The sequence below is a fragment of the Dermochelys coriacea genome, chromosome 5 (genome assembly GCF_009764565.3).
Source record: "Dermochelys coriacea isolate rDerCor1 chromosome 5, rDerCor1.pri.v4, whole genome shotgun sequence".
Taxonomy (NCBI): Eukaryota; Metazoa; Chordata; order Testudines; family Dermochelyidae; genus Dermochelys; species Dermochelys coriacea.
Window position 1 is genome coordinate 69,023,360 of NC_050072.1, and position 27,455 is coordinate 69,050,814.

The following is a 27,455-nucleotide window of genomic DNA, read 5'->3' on the forward strand; positions in this document are numbered from 1 at the left end:
CACATTAGGAAGAAAAATTACCCTCAATACACACACATTATATGGAAACAGAAAATATTACTTATAGTATTTTCAAGAGGGCTGAATACCATTTGCTATGAGAACAATAACTCTGAATTTTTACACTTTTCTGCATACAAAATATCGATCATAACACCGAAGTCATTGTATCCAGCAAGAAGCCAGGAGTTTGGGCTTTCAGACTAAGTAAGACTGATATAAAAAGAAAAGGAAACTGGTCTGGATCCAATCCAATCATTTGGTTTCCTTATACTGTAGTTATTGAAAGTCACTTTGCATCTGAAGCACATGAGAAATTATTCTACGGATGTTTACCTTTATAAGTCAGTATATGCGGTTTTCACTAAAACATAAAAATTTCCAGCTGTTAAAAATACGAGTGATAGTTACTATTTATGGCACACCAAAAAAATGTGATTTTAGATTATTGGTTTAAAGGGAAAAATATACGTTTATGGAAAAACATAAGTCTGCCCTTTTTTGTCTCATTTCTAATTCTACAGAGGCCTTGATTATTCTACTATTTGTGAACACAGACTAGCTAATGATACCAGACATAGATCTTCAGCACGGTGATTGAGTATTCTTATACTACTGCAGTCAATGATACGAGTTTTGCATGAATCTCTCTGCTTGTTGAAAACCATCCTTGTCGAACTTTAAAAAATGTCATTAAATCAATATTCTATACTGAATTACTTTACAATCCTTTTTAGCCAGCTTCTGATTAACTGACACTCCTGGTTAACTGAAGGTTGGCCAAGTCCCCACAACAGCAATGCACACGTGTTATTTCCACACTTATCTAAAGACCATGTATTCCGTATTCTTGGAAATACTATATTGAACAACATGGATTTAGAAAACTGTTTTCATGAGCTACAACCAACTTGGCATATTTACTGCACTTGTGAATGCATAACATTGAATACTTGCAGATCATTAGACAATTTTCACAGGATACAGAAAAGGCTTTCTCCCATTCATCATACATACACCTCTGAAAGATTAGGATTCCACTTGCCATAGTCCTGTAGAGGACAACTAAAGTAAATTACAAACTCATTTTTAGGAGCAGGCAATGTCATGCACAGTCCCTTCCTAAGGAAAGGGCCAATGCAGTAACAAGTATAGACAACGGTTCTCTCAGAAGAGAAATAAAAAACTGTTTTTATACAGTGCCTTTCATACTTAAAGTATCCCAATATGCTTTACAGTAAGGAGATAGACACCTCTTGGACACTGGCAAATATGGGAGCAGTTGAGCACTCAAAAATAAATAGTTATTGCATTTGTTATCAGAACCCAAGAAAGACTATTCGCCAAGAATCCAGGCTCATCACCTAGTTGTTCCAAAATGTATTAGGGAATCTTTACAACATGGGCAGCCACCAGAGACTGACAGAAGGGACCAATTTTAGGATTTCACTTAATAGCCTTACCTAATCCTAGCCACATATTGTTAACTAACTGTTAGCCAAGACAAGCAGCTACATGTATCTAACTTCTCCCACAGAGAGAGGGCAGCCAATGTTTGGCACTCCACTTCTGCAAAGTTTTCTGTAACTCAGAGTAAGCTCTTGCCCTCTTTGTTGTAGGTTTTCCGTTCCTCCACATTGAGCAGTTAGGAGATCAGCAGTGTTCCCTGCTTAATTTCCCCCACTGCCTTTCTTCTTTTTCTAACAAATGCATACTTTAGCCTTGGCTATGAAGTGCTGACTAAGAAGCAACAATAGGAGCTTTTCAAGTCATCAGAGCAGGCTTTGAGAAGGGCTCAGCTCAGAGACCCAGTCAATATTTACTGCAGTTTGGAACCACTGTTTTACGGCTCCTTCCAAGCAGAACTTACCAGTGGGGAACCCTAAGAGGTTGCCATATTTTATTTTAACACGGAAGCAATGAGGAGGTAAAACAGATCACAACCAAAACCACTTTTTCATGAAAATAATCACGGTGAGAGAAGGAACAAAGAAAAAAGGAGGAGGAGGAAGACCATAAAGGTGCAGAAGATTCTAAACAATGAAACAATTTAGGTTTCAAGACTAATTAGCAATTTAGAATTAGGAAAATCATCTTCCCCTTAAAGCTGATTAGAAGAATTTGAAAATCACATATCAGACAGCTACAGTATGCAAATCCAGTTAAAGTGACCCAAGTTAACCACATATGCAAGGACATTGATCATGAATGTACCATTTTCTTTTAGCCTGACTAAACATATTGTTTGATGATGTTCTGAAATTATAATTAAAAATACACCTGAAATTTGCTAGCAGAACAGAACTAGAAAAAGGACACAGAATATTTTTTCCTGTCTATGACATTAAGGACCCAAGTTGTGTGCACAGAAGTAATTGTCACTGAAAACACAGACGTGACTTGTTTTACATGGGAAAAAGTAGGCAGTTACACATTTTCAACTTTTAGCTAAGCATTTTCCACATACACATATTTCGTAGGTACAACTTAGGGATCCATTTTTAAAAAAATTGACACTAAAATAATTTCTTAGTACAGTAACTTAGGGAACAGCAATCATTAAAATAAAAACCAAATAAAATAGGACTGTCTTCTACTGAACTAAAAAAAAATTATGAAGGTTAGGTATAACCAGAGTCATAATGATCACCATTTACCTGTTCAAACTGATAGGTAGCCATATTTTTTAAAATGCTTAGAGAGTTGTCCAAATGTAGCTTTCACATTTTCCCAGTTTACTTATACTTTTCAACCAAAGACTCTGACAAACTGTAGTTTAGAATAGGAAAAATTACATCTTAAACTTCAGATGTGTCAAGACATATTGAAAATTATAGTTTATGACAGCCCTGGGGTTAAAGGGCATGCAACCGCAGTTCATTACTATTTTTTTTTTAAATGACGGAAAGTTTTGTTTTGTTTTTTAGATTTCCCCCTCTTCCTGCTAGCATTTTTTTTTATATATATAGATATAGATATAGATATAGATATTTTTTTTTTAAACGGAGAATAGAAAGGATTCTAAGCTGCTTTCCTTTTTTCCATTTTACAGGTAAAACAGAAATGCTTATAAGCACAAAATAATAGCTACAAAGGATTAGTGCAATCAGATTACAGACTAAGGACAAGCATGGCTAGGACGGAGAGGGATTCCAGAGTGAATGAAAGATGCTGTGAGTGTACTGCTTCTCCAAAGCAGAGTCTGAAAGGAAGAAGACCAGGTTTCTTTCTTGAAAACATCTAGAGTCATTTATCCAGGAATCACTTCACAGCTAGTTTCTCTTCCCCCATCCTTTTATATTGTACTCTCCCATTTCTGAACCTAAACAGAGTTTTAAGAGAGTGTTACATCATTCTTACAACAATTCCCACAGTTAGGAGGAAAATAGTTTTAAAAAAAGAGACAAAACATGCAGTGAAAACCAATGAAATACGAAAATAAAATAGACTTAAAACACCAGAACTGAAATATTAAGCATAAGAGTGAGGCATGGGAAATCTCTTTAGGGAACTCTTTCAATCATGCCCTAACTTCTGAAATACATTGACCCTACTAAAACTAGTTGAACTACTAGTTATACACTATTTCACTGTATTTAGAGTTGGACTTTATAAATAAAAATCAAATCCTTCTGTGTTTAATCCTCACTGGTAGGACGTATGCAATGGGAGTTGTATGCAAATAGTTGTAGCATCTCGTCAGCATATCTGCGAGTATGCAACCAGTTCAGACTTTTACAATAGGTTCTTCAGATAAATATTACTATAACGTACTTACAGTATATACCCAATGTTGATTTTAATAGCATCTCCACAACACTTAAATATGGATTAATACTCCCAGGCACAGTAAGGGTCATCTTCATATCCCCATATTATTGTCATAATTATGGATCCTTCATGCTACTCAGATGCCTTTTGAATTGGCAGGATTATATTTTCCCCACATTTTTCCCCTCACTGAAGAATATTTAATATCTGGCACAAGTGTGATGTGGGCTATAAAAGTGCTTAGAGCAGAAAACGTCCTCTTTTAAATTAGTAATTTTGATTCATTAACCTAGACTTTTTCAAAATTAGATAGTCTGCTTGTACAGCCCGAGAACCTTATCCCAATTTTGATCTTTTGTCCCGGACTGCTAACATGAGAATGTTGCTCATGCAGACACATTTAAGTGCAATGTCATTACTAGTGGTAACCATGAGGAAAAATACAAAACTCTAGCATCTTTACCAAATATTAATTCCATTTTAAAACCGTTTCATCCAGGAACTCTGCCTTGATCTAGGTGTGTTACAGCTTCAGACCCTCCAAAACCTAGCTTTGTCCCTGGGCATTTTGATTAACATGTGGAATGTAGAGGACATATTTGTCTTAAGGGCGTAACTTTTCTGATATGCAAGAAAACACACAGTTCAAAGACCTTAACCTACCTCATACTGATTCTAATCTAAAAATCAACAATCCTGTAGGCATCTAGAGCACCTGCTTTATAAGAAACACACACACACACACACACACACGCACACGCACACACACACACACACACGCACACGCACAGAGATTCAGACTTTCTTCCTTTGTATATGAGAACAAAAGTCCTAATTGGGTACTGCCTCAATGTCACTGCTAAGAAGCACAACGTTCTGATTTACCCAGAGAAGTTACGCTATAGTCTACAGGCAAACACACTTTCATCAATAAAATTATATTAGCTCCAAACCCAGCACCTAAAATAAAGTGCTTATGAAACTCTTCCAAATGTTTTGTTCTAAAGAAGGCCATTTTATCAGCAGTAAATCAAGATGGCTAATATGAAAATGAAAGGCTAGGATTCCATTTTATATTGAACTATAAAATACAGTTCACTCAGTGACAGGGTCTGCTAAAGTAAAATAGAAAAGAGACTGTAAAACACAAAACCATTCAAAAAAAAAAAACTAACCTGCTTAGAACTAGAAACTAGGGCAGAGAATCTATCCATAAGCGCTTTGGCAAATAAATTTTGTAAGTTTCAGACAGAGAGAGTTTGCTGATAGCTATCAAATGGTAGGTAGTCATGAAAATAGTAATGGGGAGGAAAAGAACAACTCTCCCACTCTAGTTATTTTCCTCCCCTTTGCCCTATGCTATCATTCCTTACCTGCTATGCTAGTATACATCAAACGACATTCCAGGACACTTATGGATTTCCTATCACCTGGTTTATACTAAGAATATTTAACATAATGCCACTATTTTATTTAATAAAGATTCTCTTTATGGTTCTCAAACAAATGCTCAGTCTGCCTATGGTACATTTGCTAATGAAAGCAAAGAAACTATTTGCAAGACAACTTCTGTGCCAAGTTAATAAGAGACTTTGTCTGATTTATACTTCATGGATTTAAAGGACAATTATGCTATTAAATGTGTTACAAAATGATGCTCTGTGTAAGAAGTGTTCCTGGTATTTTTGTTTGGAGATGGCTTCAGAAATTAATTTCTTAATACATCTATAATAGGATCTTTTTAAAAGAGAGCCTTTGAAGTTATCAGAATAATGCCACTAGAAATTCATGGGATATTTTGCCAAATTCAAAGAAATTCATCTGAAAAACAAAGTTATATACACATTTTTGAAAAATGTGTATGATTCTTTAAGACAAATTCAGTATGAATACATATAAAAACATTATTTGAACCCTGATTCTACAATGGGATCTGCTAACATGCCCCATAGAAGTAAATGAGACTCCACATAAGTGAAGGGCTGAATCGATTTACAAGATTGGAGCTTAGTTTTCAAATTATTTTATTTTACTTATTTTATTTATTTTATTTATTTAGTAGTTATAAGTAAAATGGTCTTATTTCACCAAGTCTTGTCTTTTAAAATTAAATCAACATCCCAACTTCCTGAGATTTCAATCTCCCCTACATTTTCCCCCTTACATCACACCTCACAAGGGATCTTCCAGTCCACCTAAATTCAACAAAACAATCAAATACATGACAGTATATTAAATGACAATCTTTAAAATTTACATCCTCCTAACTCCCTCAGCCCTAATTTAGTTAAACTTACAGTGCAGACCCAGTGCTTGAGATTCTAGGCAATGGAAGAGGGATGACTGAATCATCTAATACAGAGCTCATACTGCAAGGAGAGTTGATGGCTAGAGCTATACTGCAGAAGTAGAAACCCACTTCTCAAAAGGAATGCAACAAGCTGGTCATGAAGATAGGACACCACATAATTTTATTCACACAAGTAAGTGTTCATAAGTTCCAGGTGGTCTTGAAAGAGTAACCTATCACATGGTACTTCGAGGAGATTTCATCTGCTTTTACACTTTTTGCACTCTTACATCTGATTAATTATGGTCTTATCTTTTTAAACTTCTGACTTTATTCACCATAATTATCATTTACTAAACTGATCTGTATTGTGTAAGGCAGTGATTCTATACACAGAGGTCTTCCATGGGGTACATCAACTCATCTAGATATTTACCTAGTTTTATAACATGCTACATAAAAAGCACTTGCCAAGACAGTACAAACTAAAATTTCATACAGACAATGATTTGTTTATACTTGTCTATATACTATACACTAAAATGCAAGCATAATATTGACATTCCAATTGACTTATTTTATATTATATGGTAAAAATGAGAAAGTAAGCAGTTTTTCCAGTAATAGTGTGCTGTGACACTTTTGTATTTTTATGTCTGATTTGTAAGCGAGAAGTTAAGGGAGGTGAAACTTGGGAGGCATGCAAGACCAATCAGACTCCTGAAAGGAGTACAGCCACTGGTGTAAAGTATCCAACACACATCATAATTTAACTACACCCCTATTTTCTTTACCTAATAAAATATTATCGTGCAAAATTCATTCTCGAGGTTAGCTCTATTGAAGCCAGAGCAACAATTGTTCAAAACCCACTTTCTTCCAATTCCTCAAACAAGGAGGTTCCAGTTCTGTAAAAAACAAATTTAATAATGATTTGTACCCAATTCTACAAATGTAAATAACTCTATGCCTGAGTAGCCCCATTAACCTCACGACTCACATACATAAAGTGCATCTTGCAGATATACATGGCCCACATTTAATCTCATGCATAACTAGTGAAGTCTAGACTATGTCCATAAATACAGTTATGCACGTAGAACCTAATCCAACCCCAACTAAAGTCAACTGAAAGACTCGTATTGATTTTAACAGGAGCGGACTATGGCTTAGGCTTAAATGGTTGTGGAACAGGGATGTCAAACCATGATTTTTAAAAGAAATGGGTGCCTAAAGTTAGGCTCCTAAAATCCTCATTTATACACATACTGAAAATAAGTGCCCCAATTTCCCAAACTGATTAAACACCTCGCACTGCCTTCAGCAATTTTAAAAAAATCAAGGCATTTAAAGAACAGTAGGCACCTTCCTAAGGATTTAGGAATTCGATTGTAAAAAGTTTTTAGGCGGCTACATAGGCAGATATACACCAAATTAGATTTTCATAGCACATAGGCACCTAATTTCTATAGATTTAGGTATGTAGATACACGTAAAAATCTCCCTTGGCACCTAGCTGCATATTTAGGTGCCTAAATACCTTTAAAAATCTGGCTCTAAAAATCTAACTTTACTCAGCCATTTTTTAAATTCTTGAGCTTAGTCAGTCAGTAAAGCAGAGTCTACATTTTGGTGGCTATGCAAGTAACAGTAACAATAAAAAAGTGTCATGATGTGCTGTCTCTCTCTTTCACTTTACTTACTGCTTGAAATGTTGATAAAATTTGAATTCTATCCTCATTTGTGTTTTTAGCCTTATATTTCAAAATGGACTTTTATATTAAACAGAATTGGGCAAATGTTTGACAAAACCAGTGTTAGACAACCCAAACCCCTATAGCCTGTTGATTTCATTGCAGATGGCTAAAATCCTTCATTTCTTACCAAAAGATTTCTGGGTTTTACAAAAGCTATTATTTGGGGTTTTACCGATTTTCAACCAAATTTTGGACCATTGCAGTATATGAAAAAACAGATTATGTTAACAAAATCCAATATATTACCTTTATAGTATGTATGTTGTTAACGTCACGTTAACACTTCACTTTTAACTGTTTATCTGTTAAAGCAAGGCAATGCGTGTGCATGTGTGTACATACTGTTAATGAACAGTTCATTAAATAAACCACAATTAAACTGCTTTTACGTTCAATGCTCTTACTATTCTCCATTTGTTGCTTTTTTCTGTACTCCCATTCCTCCAAAAATAGCTCTCATATTTACCCAGAAAACTATGAAGTTACTTTTTGGCCCTAATTTTTACCCATTCTTTTAACAATTGTAATAACAACCAATAAGTTCCTGGAAAAATTTAAAACAAAGTAAAAACAGAAAACAAAGGGCCTTGCACATGGCCCATATCCCCAGATTGTAAGCAGAAAAAAAAAAAAAAAAAAAAAGATTATACAGAGTAATTTGAAAATAACTGGCTGCATTCATTCACTTCTTGATCAAGTTTACTATCCAGCCTGCAATCTAAAATTTACAATAGGACAGATGACTTGCATCGTTTCAATAAATGCAGGCAAATACAGCGTTGATCCCTGCAATTTTATTGGAAGCTCAGTTCACAGAGCTGAACATGTGTATATAAATATAGATATATTGATAAATATAATTGTGAGTGTATGTAACTGAGTTTCCCTAATAGAGTCCGTATGTGTTATACACACTTATGCTATTGGGGAAACTCAGTTATATTGATAAATATAATTGTGTACATCTGTACACACAATTATTTATATATACACACACAGTAACTCTTGGGTAAACTCAGTTATATTGATAAGTGTGTATATCTATCTATATACACATGCATACATGCACATGCATTACATATTATTAGACACACACTTTCCATGTTCTTCCCCCCTAAAAGCAGCGCTGACAATGGTGACAGTACAGTTGTAATTAGTTTTTTTTGTTCCCCTGACAGTCAGCTCCGCAAGGACCCCTTGCCTTTTCCATTTGAAATGTTATGGAAAAAATACACTAATGGCAGGCGTTTAATTAAAGGCACAGCAACTATGATGGGAGCTGTGCCAGAAGTGATTGGCAGCTTTGGATAGCATATATTCACAAAAATAGGTCTCTCTTTCCTATTCTAGTGCCCAAATTACTGAAAATGTGGGCTTTTCAAATATATTTTCCCTGTGATTGTTTACTGACAATTTAAAATAATATTATACTGTATTACCACTTACTCTAGTGCTACACAGCTTCAGATGACCCCCATCTTAAATTACTGGGGAATGCTAAATAGGGAAAACAATGTGTTTTCATTCAAAAAAGTGACATGCTATTTAAGAAGCTCAAGTTATTGACAACATCAGGAACAACAAATTTCCCACCAACTCAAATTTGTAGTTAACATTTTTTAAATAGTTTTAAAGAAAATAATACATATATTGTATTAGTAGCTAAAAGGGCTACACATCCCCTTACTCTGTTTTAAAATAGCTTTATTCAATATTTAGAGTACATTTTCCCCATATCAACAATGACAGCCTCTCTAGTTCTGTCCTTGAGAGGTTGGGGGTTTGTTTGTTTTTGATTTGGGTTTTTTTTTCCTGATTAATTAGCAATTGGGAGACACACTTTTTGGCAGCTTTCACATCCCTATTATTTCCTTGGTCTGGCACAAAAACTCTCTGACGGGAGCACTGCTATTTGTACTGTACCCCTCTTAGTGATGGATCACTAATTTTTAATAAACTAAGCCCTAAGAGAACTATAAAAAGATCCAAAGTGTATTGAAGCAATAATAGTAAACAAATACAAAAGGGAAAAAGGGCAGCATGTAAAATATTAGGTCTTTTCTATACTATGCATGCAGTGGTTATCCAGGAGATCATATGTAATCTGAAGGGGGGTGGGGCCTGAACTGGTTCTTTGCTACTTATTCCAAATCTCAGCCTATATCTTTAAAAAAGGCTCTAGTGACTAAATAACGTGGATTTTGCTTACAGAAGAATGTTGATATGAACCTCCTGTCATTGTTTCTCATCCCTCCCCACCACCAGATGAACGAAATTACTTTATGCAGCAGATCTCTATGAAGAATAACCACAGAATTCTGGACCAAATGGTAGTAAGTTTATGTAACAGTCACAAATCCCTGGCTAAACTGAACAAAGCAACATTATTCTTAAATGGTAAGTTTTGGAATTTAAAAGTTAAAGTATCTTGCAATAAAATGGAAATTTGCAAATAGATGTGAAGTCAATGGCAGAGCCTCCATCCCCCATTCAGCTGGCTCTCATATCAGTGACTTCATAAAACAGTTTGCCATTCTGGTAGCTTAAGGCACTTTCTGTGCCAGTGCAATGACCATGCTGTGTGTCAGTGTCAGAAGGTCACTACTTTGAAATTCCAGCATCTCTCTTTATTCCCTTCTTTCCTGAAAACACTAGGAGGGAAAGTAGGATTGAAAGCTTCTACTTTGTCAACTCCTACTTGCTAATGATAGGAGCATACATTTCCTTTCTCTATGAGCATGTTTACTGTTATTTAAGTTGAATTATTTTTGTTTTTGTTCAACAGCAACTTTACAGTACTACTCAAAGAAAACCTCACTGATACCAATAAAACTGCAGGGAAAGACAAACTTCTAATGCTATCAAGGGCAGGCAAACAATAAATCTCCAAATTACCCAATCCCACTAACTCCCCAACTGAGCTAACTAAGACACGACAAGTTTCTGTTGTCATAAGGAAAAAATGCTTTTTATTTACTCTCTCTTTCTGTTGTGTTTTTGTACAAGGAGCATAACAGTAGCTGCAATTACAGGTTTGACAAACACTAGTAACTTGCTGGAAAGTTAAAAATTTAAACCTCAAAAGCTTGGACCAGCAAATAAAGCTACATAAAGATTTTTTGTGTTTACCACATAACTAAATCAGAGGAAAAATATTTCGGCAACAGTGGTCTTTAGAAGCCTTTGTTGGTCAATTAAGGAACGAGTTATCTGTTCATTGTTAAAGCTCGTCATTTCTCCATTCCTTCTCCCTCCCCCACTATTTTAGGGCATATTTACTATTGTAATAGTAATAGTAATATTATAGTATTATAAATAATAATATTTACTATTACATATTACTATAAAACATCTGTCACAAACATGTTGAGTGAATCAAAATAGAGAATGTCTATTTAATTTTTAAGATTCTTTGGAGCCATTTTATTAATTCAAAGAAAGACAATGGCAGCTCTGGTAAAGCTGTTGCCAGCCCATAGCCAATCACTAACCAATACTGCCAGTCCAATACAGTAGATTGGCACAGTAAAGATTATCACCATATCAACAGATAGAATAAATTTTAAAATTGGCATCAAACAAAAATCTACATGTTTGGTTACAAAGCACCACAAAAGTTTTGTTTTTATTAAGTGATTTAGAATTTACTGAACCCTGATTCCACAGTAAAGATAAGAACTTGATATCTGGAGAAACATACTCAGCAGGGAAATTACACTTTAAGCAAAACAAAATACAAACCAAAACCACTCAGTATAATAATGTGCATTATCAAAAAATCATTACATCCCTTAATAGTTCCCTATGAGATTATATAACTGTGGGGGCTGAGGAGTATGCATGTATGTGGGAGGCAAGATGGTTCTTCATAACAAAGAATCTGAATATGTGGATTACTAGTTTAAAATGTACAAAAAGCAAAAATGCAATGTTTCGTTACTAGCCACTCGGGAAGTGCTAAGGTATACAGCATGTGTTGGTGGACTACTTGAGTGCAATGTGGATTTGCCAGCGGCTGGCAAGCATTCACCCAACAGCAAAGAAATGAAAAACAACTTTGGGAAGAAAAAAGAGAATATATTCTTCTAATGAACAACGAATGTCTTGCTACAAAGTAAAGATTAATTCTGGCACAGCGAGTGAGTTTTATACAAAAGCACGTGACACAGTAATTTTAATCTTTTAAAAAAAAAAGAAAAAAAAAACAAATATTTGCTATAAAATAGAAAACGGCATTTAGCAACATTTTAGCAAATTCACGCTTCTCCCAGTCCAGTTTTTACCTCACCAAATGACTCTCAAATGGTTTAGTCTTTCTCTACTCTTCATTTCCATTTCACTGCTCTCCTCAAGAGCTAAACAGGCTCAACTCAACCAAAAATGGCTCTTTGGAAAGTACTTGATGTAACTGAAATAAAAGTAAAAAGTTAGCCAAGCAACCTACCAATAATAATGCAGCAAAGTAGTTTTTGTTGCGCAATTGTCTCCCGGACAAATATATTCACTTAATGAGCAAAAAGGAAATTTTTAAAAGTAAAAACACACTTCTGCTGTAAATACTGTATTCATAAATTTCACCTTATTGAAAGTTTTTGACATGCCTGAATCTTTGCCCATTCATACTAACAGATTACAAAGTAGTTGCAATAGAAATTAAAAAACAAAACAAGCTTGAAGATTATAAATGAAAACTGCCGATCATGAAGAACTTGCTATCAAACATCGGTATTAGCAACTCAAGTATATACCTTGTCAGTTAGCAGAACATTCACACATTTAGCTATTCTCACTGGATGCTCTCTCACTGGAATGCATTTTATTGCTCCTTCTATTTAACTGGAACAAATCACGGAAAAACTCTAGCATATGATATAGTCAAACATGGGTATCAATTACAAACATTTCTCTCTGTTTTGCAGCAAGTATTGAAGAAAAATAAATTAGTCAAACCCATTTTTATTCCCATCTTAAATGAAAAATAAGGATTGACAGTTCATTTTCATCTACCTATCAACTGTCAAATACATAAGGTATAATCCTTAAGACAAAAGATTTTATTTTATTTTATTGGAAACTACAGAACTCTACCTGAGTGAAATGCAAGCTCATGATCACTGTAAAATAGTGTATTCTTTTACAAATGGTTGATTTTAATATAGATTCTTATTGTTTTAAATTTTGCGAATACCAGAATGTATAGTTTTACTATTTTGCAATCAATCTTAGGATCCTTAAAAACCAGGGTTTCAACTATATGGAGGATTGCACACTAAAGAATACTATTCCATTTTAAATGGGCTCAACTATTGTAATCTATCATGTAGAGTGTACAATTAACAGAGACAATACAAAAGTACCAGGAAGAATTCTGAGACATGAAGATTTTTATTTTTATTTTTATATTCAACTATGCTGAAGCACATTACCATAGGTTTACTCACAATAGCTGTAATAATCACCAGAAAGCAGATTCAATAATATGCCTGTTTTAGACTAAACATGTCCATTTAATTATGTTAGTGTGCTGCTGACTACATCTTTAAGTAGAAGTGTTAAGAAAATTTAAACAAAACAGAATCCTCTCTTCTCAATAATGAATACATCATTCAGAAATAGTAGAAGATTAGATTAATCATGAGCCCAAAGACATTTTTTCAAAGCAGTGCTCAGAAGTGGAGAGAGTGGCATGGAGTGCGTAGAAGAAGAAAAAAAATTCTTGAGCGTCTCTGCATTTCAATTTTAAGACATTTCTTAATAAAACCCTTAACCTGTCAACCAAAACAAAAGGACACATATTGCTAACCAAGGAAGAATTACACTCAACTCATAGTTTCTCAGACTGCAAGAGTGGCTTCTCCTCAATATTGTTTTCTCCTATGTGAACTATTGCTTCACAGCAACATGAACACCCCACAACCCTCCCACTTTATGTGCTCTTTTAATTAAAGCACAATATTTAAGCAGTTCAGCGTACTTCCTAATGTGGGATTATTTCAGGAAAAAAGCAGTAGCACTCTATTTTAATAAATGCAGAGAATTCTCAGTGATTTGTTTTCTGAAGCAGAGGCCTGTAATTCCATGTGTTTCATATTACATTTGTTTATATACATTGCTACTAAGGGACTACCAATGTGTGAAAGAAGTAGGGTAGTGGGGGGGAAGGTCAAGAACTAAAAACCACATTATTCAATATTTTTTTATTTTTAATCAAATAAGAAATTGTATTTTTTTTATTGGAGGAGGATGGCTGGGAAACCATTTGTGCAACACACTGTTCATCCTGGGAGTTTAGCCATCTTTATTAATTAAAAAAAACTTTCATATTTCTTTTCTTTTCTTGGTGGTTGTTACATTTATGCTATTCTCGCCCACACCACCACTTCTTAAAGACACTTCTGTGTGTCTTTGTACATGTATGTGTATGTATGTATGTATGTATGCCCCTCCCTAAGACTGCAAAGGCCAGGACTCCTGAAGGACTAATTGTATTCATTCATTTTCCCAGCCCAGCATGGCACTGGTAGATTGCTGGGCTCGTAGCTACAGGGGAGAAAAAGAAAGGCTCATCTTTATCTGTCCTTCTCCAAGGAAATAGGGCCAGTGGGCAGAGTGTAATGAAATGCCTTCACTATGGGCATTTGCAAAAGTTTAAATGGGAAGAATTTCAGGAGAGTAATTTACCCCTTAACTAAATTTCCTCCCTGCAAAGATGATGGCCCGTAAAACTATTGTCCATTGTGCAGGTTTCACAGAGGGACACCATGACTAATTCAACCAAAAGGTATTTTTTCAGAGTCACAAAGGGTACAGGGACTTTATTAAAATCTGCTAAGCTAGGTGAAATGAACTATTGAATCCTCTACTACAGCATGTTTAATCATAAGAAATGTATCGGGCCAGAGATCTTATTGTCTTTCCGATTTGAGCTGCCAGATAAAACTATCCCTCCAAATACAAAACATATTGTACCCAAAGAAGGAAAGACTGAATACTTCTGGTACTTAAAGCAGTACGTCCCTTTTGAAGTTTAACAAATTCTGAATGATCAATATCAAACACCTTGGTTCTCCCCACTTTGCTCCCAACACCGATTCAAACTGATCAGTTGAAATCTATACTCTCTGAGCTCCAACCCTTTCCATGTAATTTCCCTCATTTCTGCAGGAATATTTCATGGTTTTAAAAAATAAACCCATCCATACGACTTGTGTATTTGAAATCAACATATTATGGCCAAATTTTCAAACGCACGTGCATAAAGACATGCTGAGGTACTTAGATGTATGACACAGATTTGAGAAGTCAACTGAAGCTGAGGGTGCTCATAAACTCTGAAAACGAATCTGAAAAATGAGTCCACTTCTTTCAGGCTCTAATACAGGAAATCACTTAAGTGAACATTTATCTGTTAGCATATACTTAAATCCCGTTTATTATAATGGGACTTAAACAGGTACCTAAGTGCTTTTGTGAACACAGATACTTCCCTGAATCAAGGGCTAAGTGCCTAACTATGGATTCAGCTTCCTAACTTTAGACACCTGCACTGGAAATTTTAATCTATTCATGGAATTTTACAGGAACACACATTTTTCCACTCTGTACTCGAGACCTCAAGCAACTATCCTAATGAGAACTTTAATATTGAGGAGTCAAATTATGGCATCACTTATGATTATTAGAACCATACAGTTAGAGATTAAAATTATTTTGACTATATTTCCAGTAGACTCTCATATATACACACACACACACACACACACACACACACACACATATATATCTAGAGCAATCAATCCATGAATACAAATAATTATATTGAATTTTAAATTACATATATTTTTACCAAAGTTATTTATTATGGCCAACGGCATACACCCTTCTCATGTAAATACCGCTGATTTCAACAGAATTAGTTCCAAGTGAGATGAGCAAGATTTTGCCCTTTGTATTAGTGATAAGAGATTTGACCTGACAAGAAACACACACTATTTAAAATTCTTTGAAACCAGAAACAGTTTATAAATTCTACATAACATGCAACTCTTGAAATAACTTATATAATTAAACAGAAATTGCAGTCTTAAAATGCAATCCTGCAATGAGTACAGCGCATAGCACTTACTACGGCAAGTAGTCCATTTTGACTTCAGTAATACTACTCAGAATGGCAAGTGTTCAGTAGCTAGCAATTGCAGGATCTGGCCCTAAAAGGGAGACGTGTCGGTGACTGAATCGTCATCATCAAGGTACTGATGAGTCAGATGAAATCAATACGTTGCATTCTGAATGAAATCTCAAAACTATGTTAAATGTTGCACACAGGAATGTGTCTATGACAAGAATCTTACTATTTCTCTACAGTGAAGTGGTACTTCTGCAGTCACAGATGTAAGACTAATGTGTTTTAGGAGAAGATCAGAGTTCACAAGCACTTTAACATCTACAAAACCACGTATTAAAATCACTTGCATAAAATTTTCAAGAATACCTACTGTAAAATATTCTATCCACAAATTTTTACACAGAGTTTCACATGTAATAAAGCAACCTTATTTTACCACATTTTAGAAAGCTTCACATTTATAGAAGTGGAACACATGTTTTTATTTGGAATCAGCGTATGGAATTTATGAGGAGTCATATTTTGTTAATTAAAGTGACATAATAGGAAGTAAGCAAAATGATACTTCTAAGTGATTTTTCTGAAAATATATTTGGATGATTTAAAAATAAATTACTTTGTTATATTACTAACCATATTATTGAAGACATTTTAACTATTCTACCAGGATTTTGGCATCTATTCAAAAAATATCCAATACAAACCTTTATAATATACTCATGGTGTTTTATTTAAGGAAGTGTGTTTCATACTGGAGGCACTAATCTATTTGTATCACTCATCAGATTGTTAATATGACTTTTTAATAATAATAGGAATTATTTCTGTTTTCATAAAAGTTATTTAGTTAGGTTAGTAACTATAAAACCAAGATATAGCTGTACTTGTTAGAAGTACATGAAAAATCTATTCACTCAAAAGGTTTGAAGAAACTGTACTGTAGAGCATTTTTCTATTTTCTTACACTTAAATTGATATTTGAATTTTTAACTGAATAATTAGTTCAGAGTGGATTGGTAATTTTGGATAAATATTATAAAAAAGTAAGCTAAACTACGATGGCTACATTAGAGGTAAAAAAATACAACATTATTTCACCTGCCAATTCAGATTGTTATCATCCAATTAGGTATTGTTTTTGATTGCCACATGTTAGTAAAAACAAAATGCAGTAAATCCTCTGACATAGAAAGAAAAATTACTGACAAGTTATTACTACTGAACAACTGACTAGTTTTAAAATTTTGATAACCAGACTGAATTTTACCTTCTGAACTTAGATCCTGACAAAGGCAATACAAAATACAAAGCAAGTTTTCCTCCCATCCTCTTATGTATATTCAAACAGATGTTTGCCTGTTTTTATAGCACAAGATCACGGAACTTGATAGGCATGAACAAAATACAGATTTTTACTGCCACTACTCTATAAAACAGAAAAGTAGCTCTTTATAACTTTACCATATTTTTAACTCTTGAACAAACATGTAATATAGAAACAGATACTTTTAAAAAAAAAAGGCTGCTTCCAATTTTAAGTGTTTTTTGTTTGGTTTTGCTTTGTTTTTTAAGAAGAGATGGCTTAAAATAATTTTTAATGAACTCATACTCCTCCTGTATTTGGAAGTTTAACAAAACAAAACAAAGTTTTCTTTGAAGATGTTGAAAGTTTAAGTTAGAAAAGACTATTTTACAGTGATGTAAATTTATAAAGTTTAATAAAAATCATTACAAAGCAACCCATTAAATACATACTACTTATTGTCACATTAAATATTATTTCAATTATCTTCATCTTTTTACAAACCATGCATAATAATTACACACAGAAAAGCAGAAAAGTTAAAATTGGAGACTTTGTTTAAAAAAATAAAAATCTCCATATTAGCAACATGCGAATATCATTTGGTCAAATTTACTCCTTCAAATATTTCTCTCTCTTTACAGTGGAGTAAGTGAACATTGTTTATTTGAGGGTTGTTTTTTAAAAAAAGATTTTACTGTGTTTCATTTCAACTTTATTTTAAGAAAACTTTGTTGGATTACACAATTTTTTTTTTTTTTAAAAAAGAGGCATATGCTTTAAAATATATCTAAGTGTGATGGGAGGTAGGATCTTCCTTAATTCTACTCTAGTAGTACTTTAATGTTATGCCTGTGGTGACAATTAAAAAAAAAAAAGTATAGTTACTCATCACAACTAAAAAATTATCCAGATAAATCATTATTTTCTGTCACTGTTCTTTACATCAGTTTAACTTAACTGAAAAGCTGCCATCAGAAGCCTAACATTAAAGAACTAAGCTAAAGAGCAAATTCCAAGCACTTGAAAATTCTGCCAGCTAACTTTGGCTTCAAAATAGGTGATACCAATGGTATACAGAGTACAAAGATATTCTGCAAACAATGCAGATGTATTAAAAAACATTACATGTAACAAAAATCAATGTGCTAATCGCAAACCAAACAGCAGTAACAGAAACATAAAACAGAGATAACCTAAGGTAAAATGTCCTCAAATTTACTAGCTTGACAGGTTTAAAAAAAAAAAAAAATTTGCTCACATTTACTTTAACAAGGCAAAAATACAACAGGTGACTTTTTACCTAAACATATGTATACCATTTGGAACAGGACTGAAATATCATTATACTGAAGTAAAGGGGAAATAACAGGAACACTGATAGATGCTAAATAAACCTCTTATTTCAAAGAAGGTTCATTTAACATTACGAATAGAAAGTTTTGAAATCAAAATCTTTCATTTATAACTACACTATCCAAAAGCCTGCAAAGATACAAAAAAAAAAAAAAAAAAAAAATCTTTTCGCACAATCCCAACTGGAAAGCTTGTAGTCTATTTGTCTTGTCAACTATAATTCAAGAACAGTTTGATTCTGACTAAGTGGTTCAGTGAACAACTGGTTCCTCCTCCCACACCAACATTTATAAATGTCGTTCTAAACCATCACATTCCCCTTTTATTGTGAGTGCATCACGAACTACTGCACTTGAATTTGCTATGACAACTTGAGCAAGAGAAGCTGCTCTTTTTCATGGGAAACGTTCAGTCCAGGACTCATCTACAAGCGCTGAAGTTTTAGAAGTTGGAGGCTTCTTTGCTCCGTGAATGTGATTTAACCAGCTTACAGAAGTTCATGCAGAGGGAAGCTGCTCCTTTACTCCATCTCTGAAGCCCTGATATGGAACAGCTGCCACATGTGGCTGCCAGGAAGCCAGTTCCAGGCGCCTCTACAATCTCAATCCAGGCAAAACGTTTCCCTTCTCTCCGTAGCGAAACCCTCTTACAGAAAAGTAATTCCGCCCCCCCCCCCCCCGAACTAATCCACTATAAACAGGTTCACTATAACGGAGACGGCAGTGCATTCCAACAGTTCAAGACTGTCATTTCACATCGTTATAAAGAGTTTCCCCGCAGCAGAGATCAGGATAAATGGGTTTCACTACCTATCTAGAATAGGGAATTAGATTGTAAAATCTAATGCTTACACATATGCCGATATATGTACAGACACGGATACACAGAGTTTATTATTAACTGTAGGTGCCGCACCTCCACTTTGGTCCGCCAGTGTCACTGTTGGGCACCCGAAGGAAGCCGAGTGCCTAGCACGGGGGGGGCAGGTAGCCTGAGGCGATATTGTTTGCTCTGGAGAACCGGGAAGATCCACACTAAGCGGCACTTAACGCAGCCCGAAGAGGAAAGTTTTCGCCCCTCTTGCGAACAAGTAGGTTTCCAGGCACCGGTCGGGAGCCCCTCCAGCCTACTCCAGCCCCGGAGCGCGCTTCCCCGGCGGCTACGTGAAGCGGGGGCACAGCCCCTTCCTCTCCTTCCCAGTCCTCGCCCCCCGCGCTCGGAGCACGTGTAGAGCCGGAGGAGCGCTCCGACCTCCCGCGCCGCTGCCCGCTCCGACGCCCCGCTCCTCCCGCCCTCGGGGGGAGAAGCGGGTGCTGGGGCATCGGCTGCCACGCCCGCCCCTCGCCCTCCTTACCTGGGGTTGGTGCTGTTCCAGTAGACGGCATAGCGATCGGCCACCGCCTTGGAGCCGGGCTCCTGGCTGACCACGCACATCCAGAGCACCAGAAACACCAGCGTCAACATCTCCACGTGCAACATCGCGGAGTCCCGGCCCACTCAGGCAGTCAAGTCACAGAAAGGGCAGGGAGGGGGCCACACGGAGGCTGCCCTGACAAGCCGCAGCAAGACGCGCCCCCCCCCCCGATAGGGTGGGCTTGGGTCCCTTCGGGAGCCGCTGGAGCTTAGTCACCCCGGCAGGGGGAGGTGGGAGCCGAGCCGGGCGGCGGCAGCAGCAGCGGGCGGCGGGCGGGGAACATTCACCGGGAGTCCAGCGCGGAGCCCACGAGGAGACATACACCGGCGCCGGCAGGCTGCTAGCGCTAGGCGGGGGGCTCCTCTCAAGGCACCGCTCGCCGGCCTCTCGCAAAGTTACTTGGTGGCTGGTGGCGCATGCGGGGAGGGGACTCCAGGTCCGTCCTTCCTTCGCAGCCCTCCGGCTCCGGAGGCAGCGGCAGCCGGTTCAGGTGAGCGCGCGAGGACGCGGGGGGGGGCGGCAAGAGCAGCAACAAATCTTCGCCCGCGCGCCCTCCCCCCCGGGGCCCTGGGAATGCGTCCAGGCAGCTGGGCCGGGCGGGAGGCGAACCCGTGCAGCAAGTACAAAGTTTGCGGCTCCCCCCGCCACACACTCCCGAGGGGCAGCAAGCGAGCCCCGAGGAGTCCGGCCGCTGCGCGGATGGAGCCGGGGAGCCCGCTGTGCCGCAGAGCGCGTCTTGGTTGGAGGAGACTCGCTGGGGTGGGTTTCTTGTCCTTCCTGTTCCCGGGCGCGGGATGCACCGCGGACCGAGCCACAGCAAAGGCACAAGCAGCGGCCGATCCAAGCCGGCCTGCGGCGCGGGACGCGAGCCGAGGGAAACGCGGCTGTTGCAGGAGAGCCTGTAAACCCGGCCGAGCCCCGCAGACGGGGAAGCTGAACGCCCCCAAACTCCTCCGGCGAGGCTGGTGTCGAGCCGCCGCCTCTGCGCAGGGAACGCGATGGAGCCGCGGGAATCGCCTCCTGCGGCTTCCCGGAGTGCCTGCGTTAGACTGAAGCGGGCTCCATCCCTGAACCAGCGGCTTGGGAAGAAGGACGAAACAGTTTGAAAGAGCGAGGGAAGGAGGAGGAAAGCAAGCGCCCCTCAGAGACTACATCAGAAAACAAATCAAGCCTTCGTCTTGGTCTTGCCCGGCAGCTTTTCCCTCTGAAGAAAAAAATATTCCGCCCTGGCGAGCAAATACACTTGAATGCAGCGGCGCGGGGGGCGGGATGGTGGGGGGGGGACAAATCAGTTTTGCAAAAAAAAAAAAAAAATGTTTGGGAGGGGGGATATTTAAACTGTCACGCCCCCTTTTGCAACGCTGGTCCCTTCTCTGCCTGTAAATCCGACATCAGCAGCCTAGGAAAATCTAGGAGTCTAGTGCCCTGGGTGTCTGTGTGCATGTGCGTGTGCAACAGACAGCTGCATAGATATATACACGGTATGTGTATATAGATATATACACACGCACATACATACACATGCGTGTGCGTCAGAAGAGAGATCTGGAAGCTGGTGTGTGCGAGGAATAGATGCACGGAGGAGGCGCAGACATCTAGCTCGGAGCACAGGCGCTGCTGGTTGATCATGTGGGATTTTTGCATGCAGTTTACTTGAGCAAGGGAGGGGGGGGATGTGCCGGCGCAGCCAGTCAGGGCACAGCCTGCTGTTTGCTTACAGACTGCTTTTTTTCCCCTTTTTTTTACTGTACCCGGATTGGTTTACAACGCGAGAAAAGGGGCGTTTCCTTATTCTCCCCTACCCCATGCCAAAAAATTTACCCAGCCTCACCTTCCTGAAACCTGATTAATTGAATTACAAGGAGATCCGAGTGGTCCCTGTATGGCCTTACTGCTAAATGTAACCATTTCAACCCAGGTTCTGTCTAGGGGTCCTCTCTCACTCACATACACGCCCATAAATTCAATCTTAAGAGTGGACAGCTGTCACTGAAAAGAGTGTAGAAAATAATTCAAGCGTGCATTAAAGCTCCTTCATCACTTAGTTTAGATTTAAATATATGATTTACACGCCACCGAGGATCTGACATCAGCTGTTACTGGATGAGATGTGACGGGATCAATTGAATTGGTTTGCAAAATTGCAACGCTAATCTTAAATATTACATAATCAAATTAAAATCGGACGGTTGTTTAGCAGTCTGGAAAACAGATTCTCCTCTGCTGTGTTTTGCCTTTAATCCTCTTCTTCCAACAATTGCATTTTGGCTTGCTAAACGGCTGTGTGTGTCTTTAAAGTAGTTTATTCAAGCGAGAGTTTATAATTGGGCGTGTCCTGCAAATATCTCATTGGACAATTACCAGACAAATGTAACCCCGCATCGGCGGAGCTGGTGTTAATGCGGCAAAATGAACCGCCAAAAAACACTGCAAGTTCTACGTGTAAACTCTGAGGATGAGCTAATAATAATGGAACTACTCTGCTCTATTTCATTAACATCTCTCAAAGGGCAGAAATGCCATCACTATGCACCAGCTGTACGTGCTATGCTGCACTGGCAGGAAGTTTAGATCAGGTGAGCTTCTCCATCCCTAATTTAAAGGGGTGTGTTGTGTCTATACAGACACACGTTCTCTTACCTTCCATTTGTTCGCCCCCCACCCCCCGTTTAGCTCCGAAGTTTGCAAAAGCCTCTGGAAGAGGTTGGCTGAAGGGGACAATAGTTGTGGACAAGGGCTTTGCTCTTTTTCTGTGGACAGAAGGAAGCATTGCCTGCGAAGTGTCACAGCACTCAGGCTATATTACCAAAGGGGATCCCCCTCCCAGCTCCCTCTCAAGTATTCCTGTCTCTTCTGACCCAAGCACCTTTAGTTTTGGACTGAAATCGTGCCGGCGCTAGTGTATTTTCTTTTGCTTCAATAAAAACCTCTCTCACCGTGCCCACTCAGTCTCCCAGTGTGGCTCGCCGTTTTCCCGGTGCTTTTGAGCTGTTTGAAAGCTCCCAGACTCCCTCCAGTGGTAGATTATCATGCCGCACTTCATGTTGGTATTTAAAAAGACTAGAAAACTGAGCCCTATAAAAGTCCCCACACTGGACTAGTCCGAAATACCAAATAAAATGAATAGGTCAACCACCACTTCAATTTCTCTGTTTCGTTGTGTGTTTCCCTTTAAACGAATACAAATCCCTCATATAAATACCATTCCCAGCTGCTCTAGCTTTAGGCTTTGATCTTTTTATGCATTTTTCTCTGCATCTAAAGTATATTTAGATTAATATTTTCTATTTGTATACTACATAAAAATATTTCGAAGCTGTCAATGGATATTCAGCTTTGCCACAATTAAAAAAGAAAGTATTTCAATTACAAGGCAAGGACTAATAGCACTTGAACTATTTTAAAAAAAAAAATCTATCTAAACAAAAGTTACAACTTTAGTGTTTTTTGTTTTACTTCATTATCATGGATTTAAAAGGATTTACCTAATTGTTACTTACCAGGGTTACCTTCAGCCTCCTACTCTAACATGTTGCAGCCCATGAAATATTCCTGGGGGGGGAAAAAACCCATCTAAGACTCCAGAAGCAACAAATATCCCCCAAAAAGCTAAGTTATTTTATTTTATTTTCTAAAAAAAAATAGCATTTCTAATTTTCTGACCTTTATTATTTTTGTCACTTTTGTAGGCTTCCCAAGTTTTGATAGCTTGGGCTGAGTTCTTTGTGCGTGAATGGATACATCTTATGTTAAATTTCCTTTAACTATTTTGATAATAGGAATATTATACACAGACATCATTGCATTGCCTGGGCAAGAAATCATCTTATAGACCCTTTCAAGGGATCTCCTTAACGACAGCTAAAAAGAAAAGAGGTTGGCTTTTGCTCCTTTCATTTATTTTTCCCTTGGTGTCTTTTAAGAAATATTGCAGGAAAAAGCTGACTTTTTAGTTAAGCCATTTTTGATAGAGAGTCTGTTATATATTTCCACTGAGTTTCAATCCTGCACATCCAATACTCTGCAAGATATACAGGAGCAGACCCTTTGTATACTAACAGCAACAGAGAGGTGCAGAACACAAGTAAATGAGTAAAATTAATATGGTCTGTAAATGTAAAAAAAGAGAATACTGGCTGTAGCAGAAAGACATAACTATCATGGTACTGTCTCCCTCTGCCCACCTTTTGTTTAATAAACTATAGATGGCTGTATTTTATTAGTTTATAGACAATGCAGAGAATTAGAGAAACAAGCACTTTGAACCAAAACAAAACGAGTCTTTTAAAAAAATAATTCTTTAGTGACTGAAAGCTCTATGCTCTTTGCAGATGTTGCATCATGAGCAATTTATATGGGCATACGGAATATCTAACATCCAACAAAATGTCATCCACTGTCTAATGCCCTCTTTTGTAGTTGCATGATTAAGCAATTATTGACGTCAAAGATGTAAACTGCTACTGCATTCCAATAAGCACCTTGGCCTTGTATGCATTTAGTGGAATCATAAGGATTGTGAACAGGGAACTGTTCAGCATTAACTTCAGTTAAACTGTTTTGAATAAAGTATTTCCAAGTTTATAAGCAATAGATCTGAATTGGCTGATGAATGGCTTCTGTAGCCACCACCTTATCCCCCGCTTGACAATCTTAACAAGTGTTTAAATATGAATTATGTAATATGTGTTTTCTGGCAGTTACATAGCATTTTGACAGCCTTGGTTATACTGTGCTGCTGTTAAACATTAGGCTAACTGATTAGGTATCTTGAAATAATTTAAAGTACATAACTAAGAGTAGCTTTAGACTTACACTTACAATGGATTTTCCTTTAATATACCTGAGAAAGCTGCAGAGAAATATTTGGCTTTTCATGGACTTTTAAGTAACTACACAGTGTTTTGAACCATTAATCAAGAGCAATAGTTGGTCATTTAAACAGATATGAATTACATACTGAGCCAAATCCTGCCTGTCGTATTCATGCAAGCAGTTCTGTTAAAATAACTTGTATATTTCATAAGTGCCAGATGAACTAGACTAAAGATAGTTTGCTGTTAGCTAAATGCACAAATATAAACAATAAGACAGAGCACCTTAAAACTTTTCCTGTAGCATATGTGTAGCATTTTTGGTTTGCAGTGTTGAGTTTTGAGGTATAAATTTTTGAACCTATTTTAAGAGTAAACAACTGGGGCCCAATCCTGCTTCTACTGAAGCTGATGACTTCACTGGGTAAAGGATTGACCACTACAATTAAAAATATGGGGGGAGTGCAGAGAAGAGTTTTAAGAAATATTGACCCCCTGCAAAAACAGTTTAAAACTGCAAACAGTGTAAGTTTCAAGAATTTTCTGTGTATGTTTTGTAGAAAAAGAGGGCGATTTTTTCATTATATTTTTGTTTAAGTGGAATTTTATTGGGTTTAACCTAAAACAAGATCTTATTTATATAGCTGACTCTCTTAGTGAACTCTCTGTAACTTATTTTATGTTCTTTATGAAGAACAATATATATTAAAAGCCGAGCTTTTGTTTATGTATTGCATACATTGAAATTTCTGTTTCAGGACTTCCAAACATCACATTTCCTTACATTTTTAAAATCCCTTCCTGATGCCATAAAACTACTACTGAAATATGACTTTCAAAACTTGTAGTTCAGACTGTTTTTAAAATTAATAAGTGAACAGAATGATTAATTATAAATCCTCCTCTATTCTACTGTAACTCCTAATACTGTAGGCTGTCAAAGAGTAATACAGAACAAAATCTTGAACATACTTTTCATACAATGTGAGTAGTACCAAAGGCATACGTAATAATGTTAGAGAGAATCATTCAGGTCTTTACAGAGAAGTATATTCATTATTTGATTCGTGCATAGGCAAATATTCATGAGCCAGATAAAAGCCTTCCTTGCTGCATGATTTTCTGACTTAAGGATTTGTTTTCTTTTTTTCTTTCCCTTTTAGATATGCATTTACCTAAGTGAGATAGCGTGTGTGTAATGTACACATGGATTTTTTATTTATTTTTTTTTGAGTTTGTGTAATTTTGTGGAAAAGTAGAGAATCAAATGATCACAGATAAACTTGCCTCAAATATTTAATTACATTTTCTACTAATCAGAAGAGAGGATGAATGGAAGACTCTCAATTCTATTTGCAATTCTTTCAATGACACTGTGTGGCCTTGGCCACGTACTTTACCTCTCAGCCTCTGTATCCCCATGTATTAAAAGATGCTAATATAGAGACACCTATTTCACCGGAATGTGCTAAGACTCAATTAATTAATGTTTGTAGATTTTCAGATGAATTACTTTGAGATCCTCAATTGAAAGGAGCTGCACAAATGCAAACTGTCAATAATATTTTTGCAAATTTTCATCTGGTGCTGTTCTCAACAGCTGTCTGACACTCCCAGAAACCCTCTCTATTTTTTTTGCCAAATTATTCTTGGAATTCATTTATACCTTTAATGAAAGTTATCAATAACCATCCACACTGTTTCTGTTTCAACTTGTCAGTACAAAATCTGTGTATCTGTCTGAGCACCCAGAAGCACTTGAACTCACCAATTAGAAAAAGAACAGAGCTGTTGATAGACATCTTCTGCACATGTCTATTTCGCTGCTAGCCTGGAAACTTTAGAGTTTAAATATTTCAAGAAAGACCTTTGAGAAGAAAGCAGAGGATTTCCCTGAACTTCAAAGTGGCATCTTATACATTTTTTTCCAACAAAACTTGATATACAAAGTATTACAGGGAGAGATTTTCAAATCCATAAATGGAAGATAAGCACCTGATTGCTCTTTGGAAAATATTCCCATACAATATGAAATTATATCGTCACAGAATACATGTAAAATTGGAAATAGCTATCAAATAAAAAGTGTAATTGCCTTCAGTATCATGTGGTTTTTACTGATAAGTTCTTGTTGGTCAGTTTCCTAATTTTGATACATTTATGAGATGAACATTTGAATTAAAAATTCTGTTAAATTACAATATTCTGTATCCTACCATGCTGAAAATATTAAACTAACAGTTTGCTTCTTTATCCAGTCTAAATATTCAGATTAGTCTCTTTGGCCACCCAAGGAAGTCATGTTCAACTATCTTGATTTGTCATTAATGATGAATCAATGAGAATAATTATATGGTAAAACAGACCAGCTGATGCAGTTCAGGCTATTGTTGCTAAGTAACAGAAGCCATAGTTTTTAGGCAGTCCTCTAACTTCCTTTTGCCCATACATCCCACTTCTCCCCACATGCACTCTTTTTAAATTATAAAGATTATTAAGAAATTTAAAAATACCTTCTTTGTGGGATTAATTGATTATGATTCACTACATGTAAGACAGTTTAATGAAGACAGTTCTTACGTTACAGACCTCTTAGGCTTAAGAAAGACTATGTTAAACTGAATT

General features: G+C 37.0%; 1 protein-coding gene across 2 annotated transcripts in view; it reads right to left on the bottom strand.

Moving 5' to 3' along the window:
* Positions 1 to 26,923, bottom strand: part of EFNA5 (ephrin A5) — a 271,716-nt gene extending 244,793 nt beyond the window's left edge. For both annotated transcript variants that reach the window (XM_038403325.2, XM_038403324.2), the window contains exon 1: positions 19,957 to 26,923. In XM_038403325.2, coding sequence (XP_038259253.1) covers positions 19,957 to 20,081 — 125 coding nt within the window. In that variant the 5' untranslated portion in view covers positions 20,082 to 26,923. The remainder of the gene's footprint in view (positions 1 to 19,956) is intronic.
* Between the last annotated feature and the right edge of the window lie 532 nt (positions 26,924 to 27,455).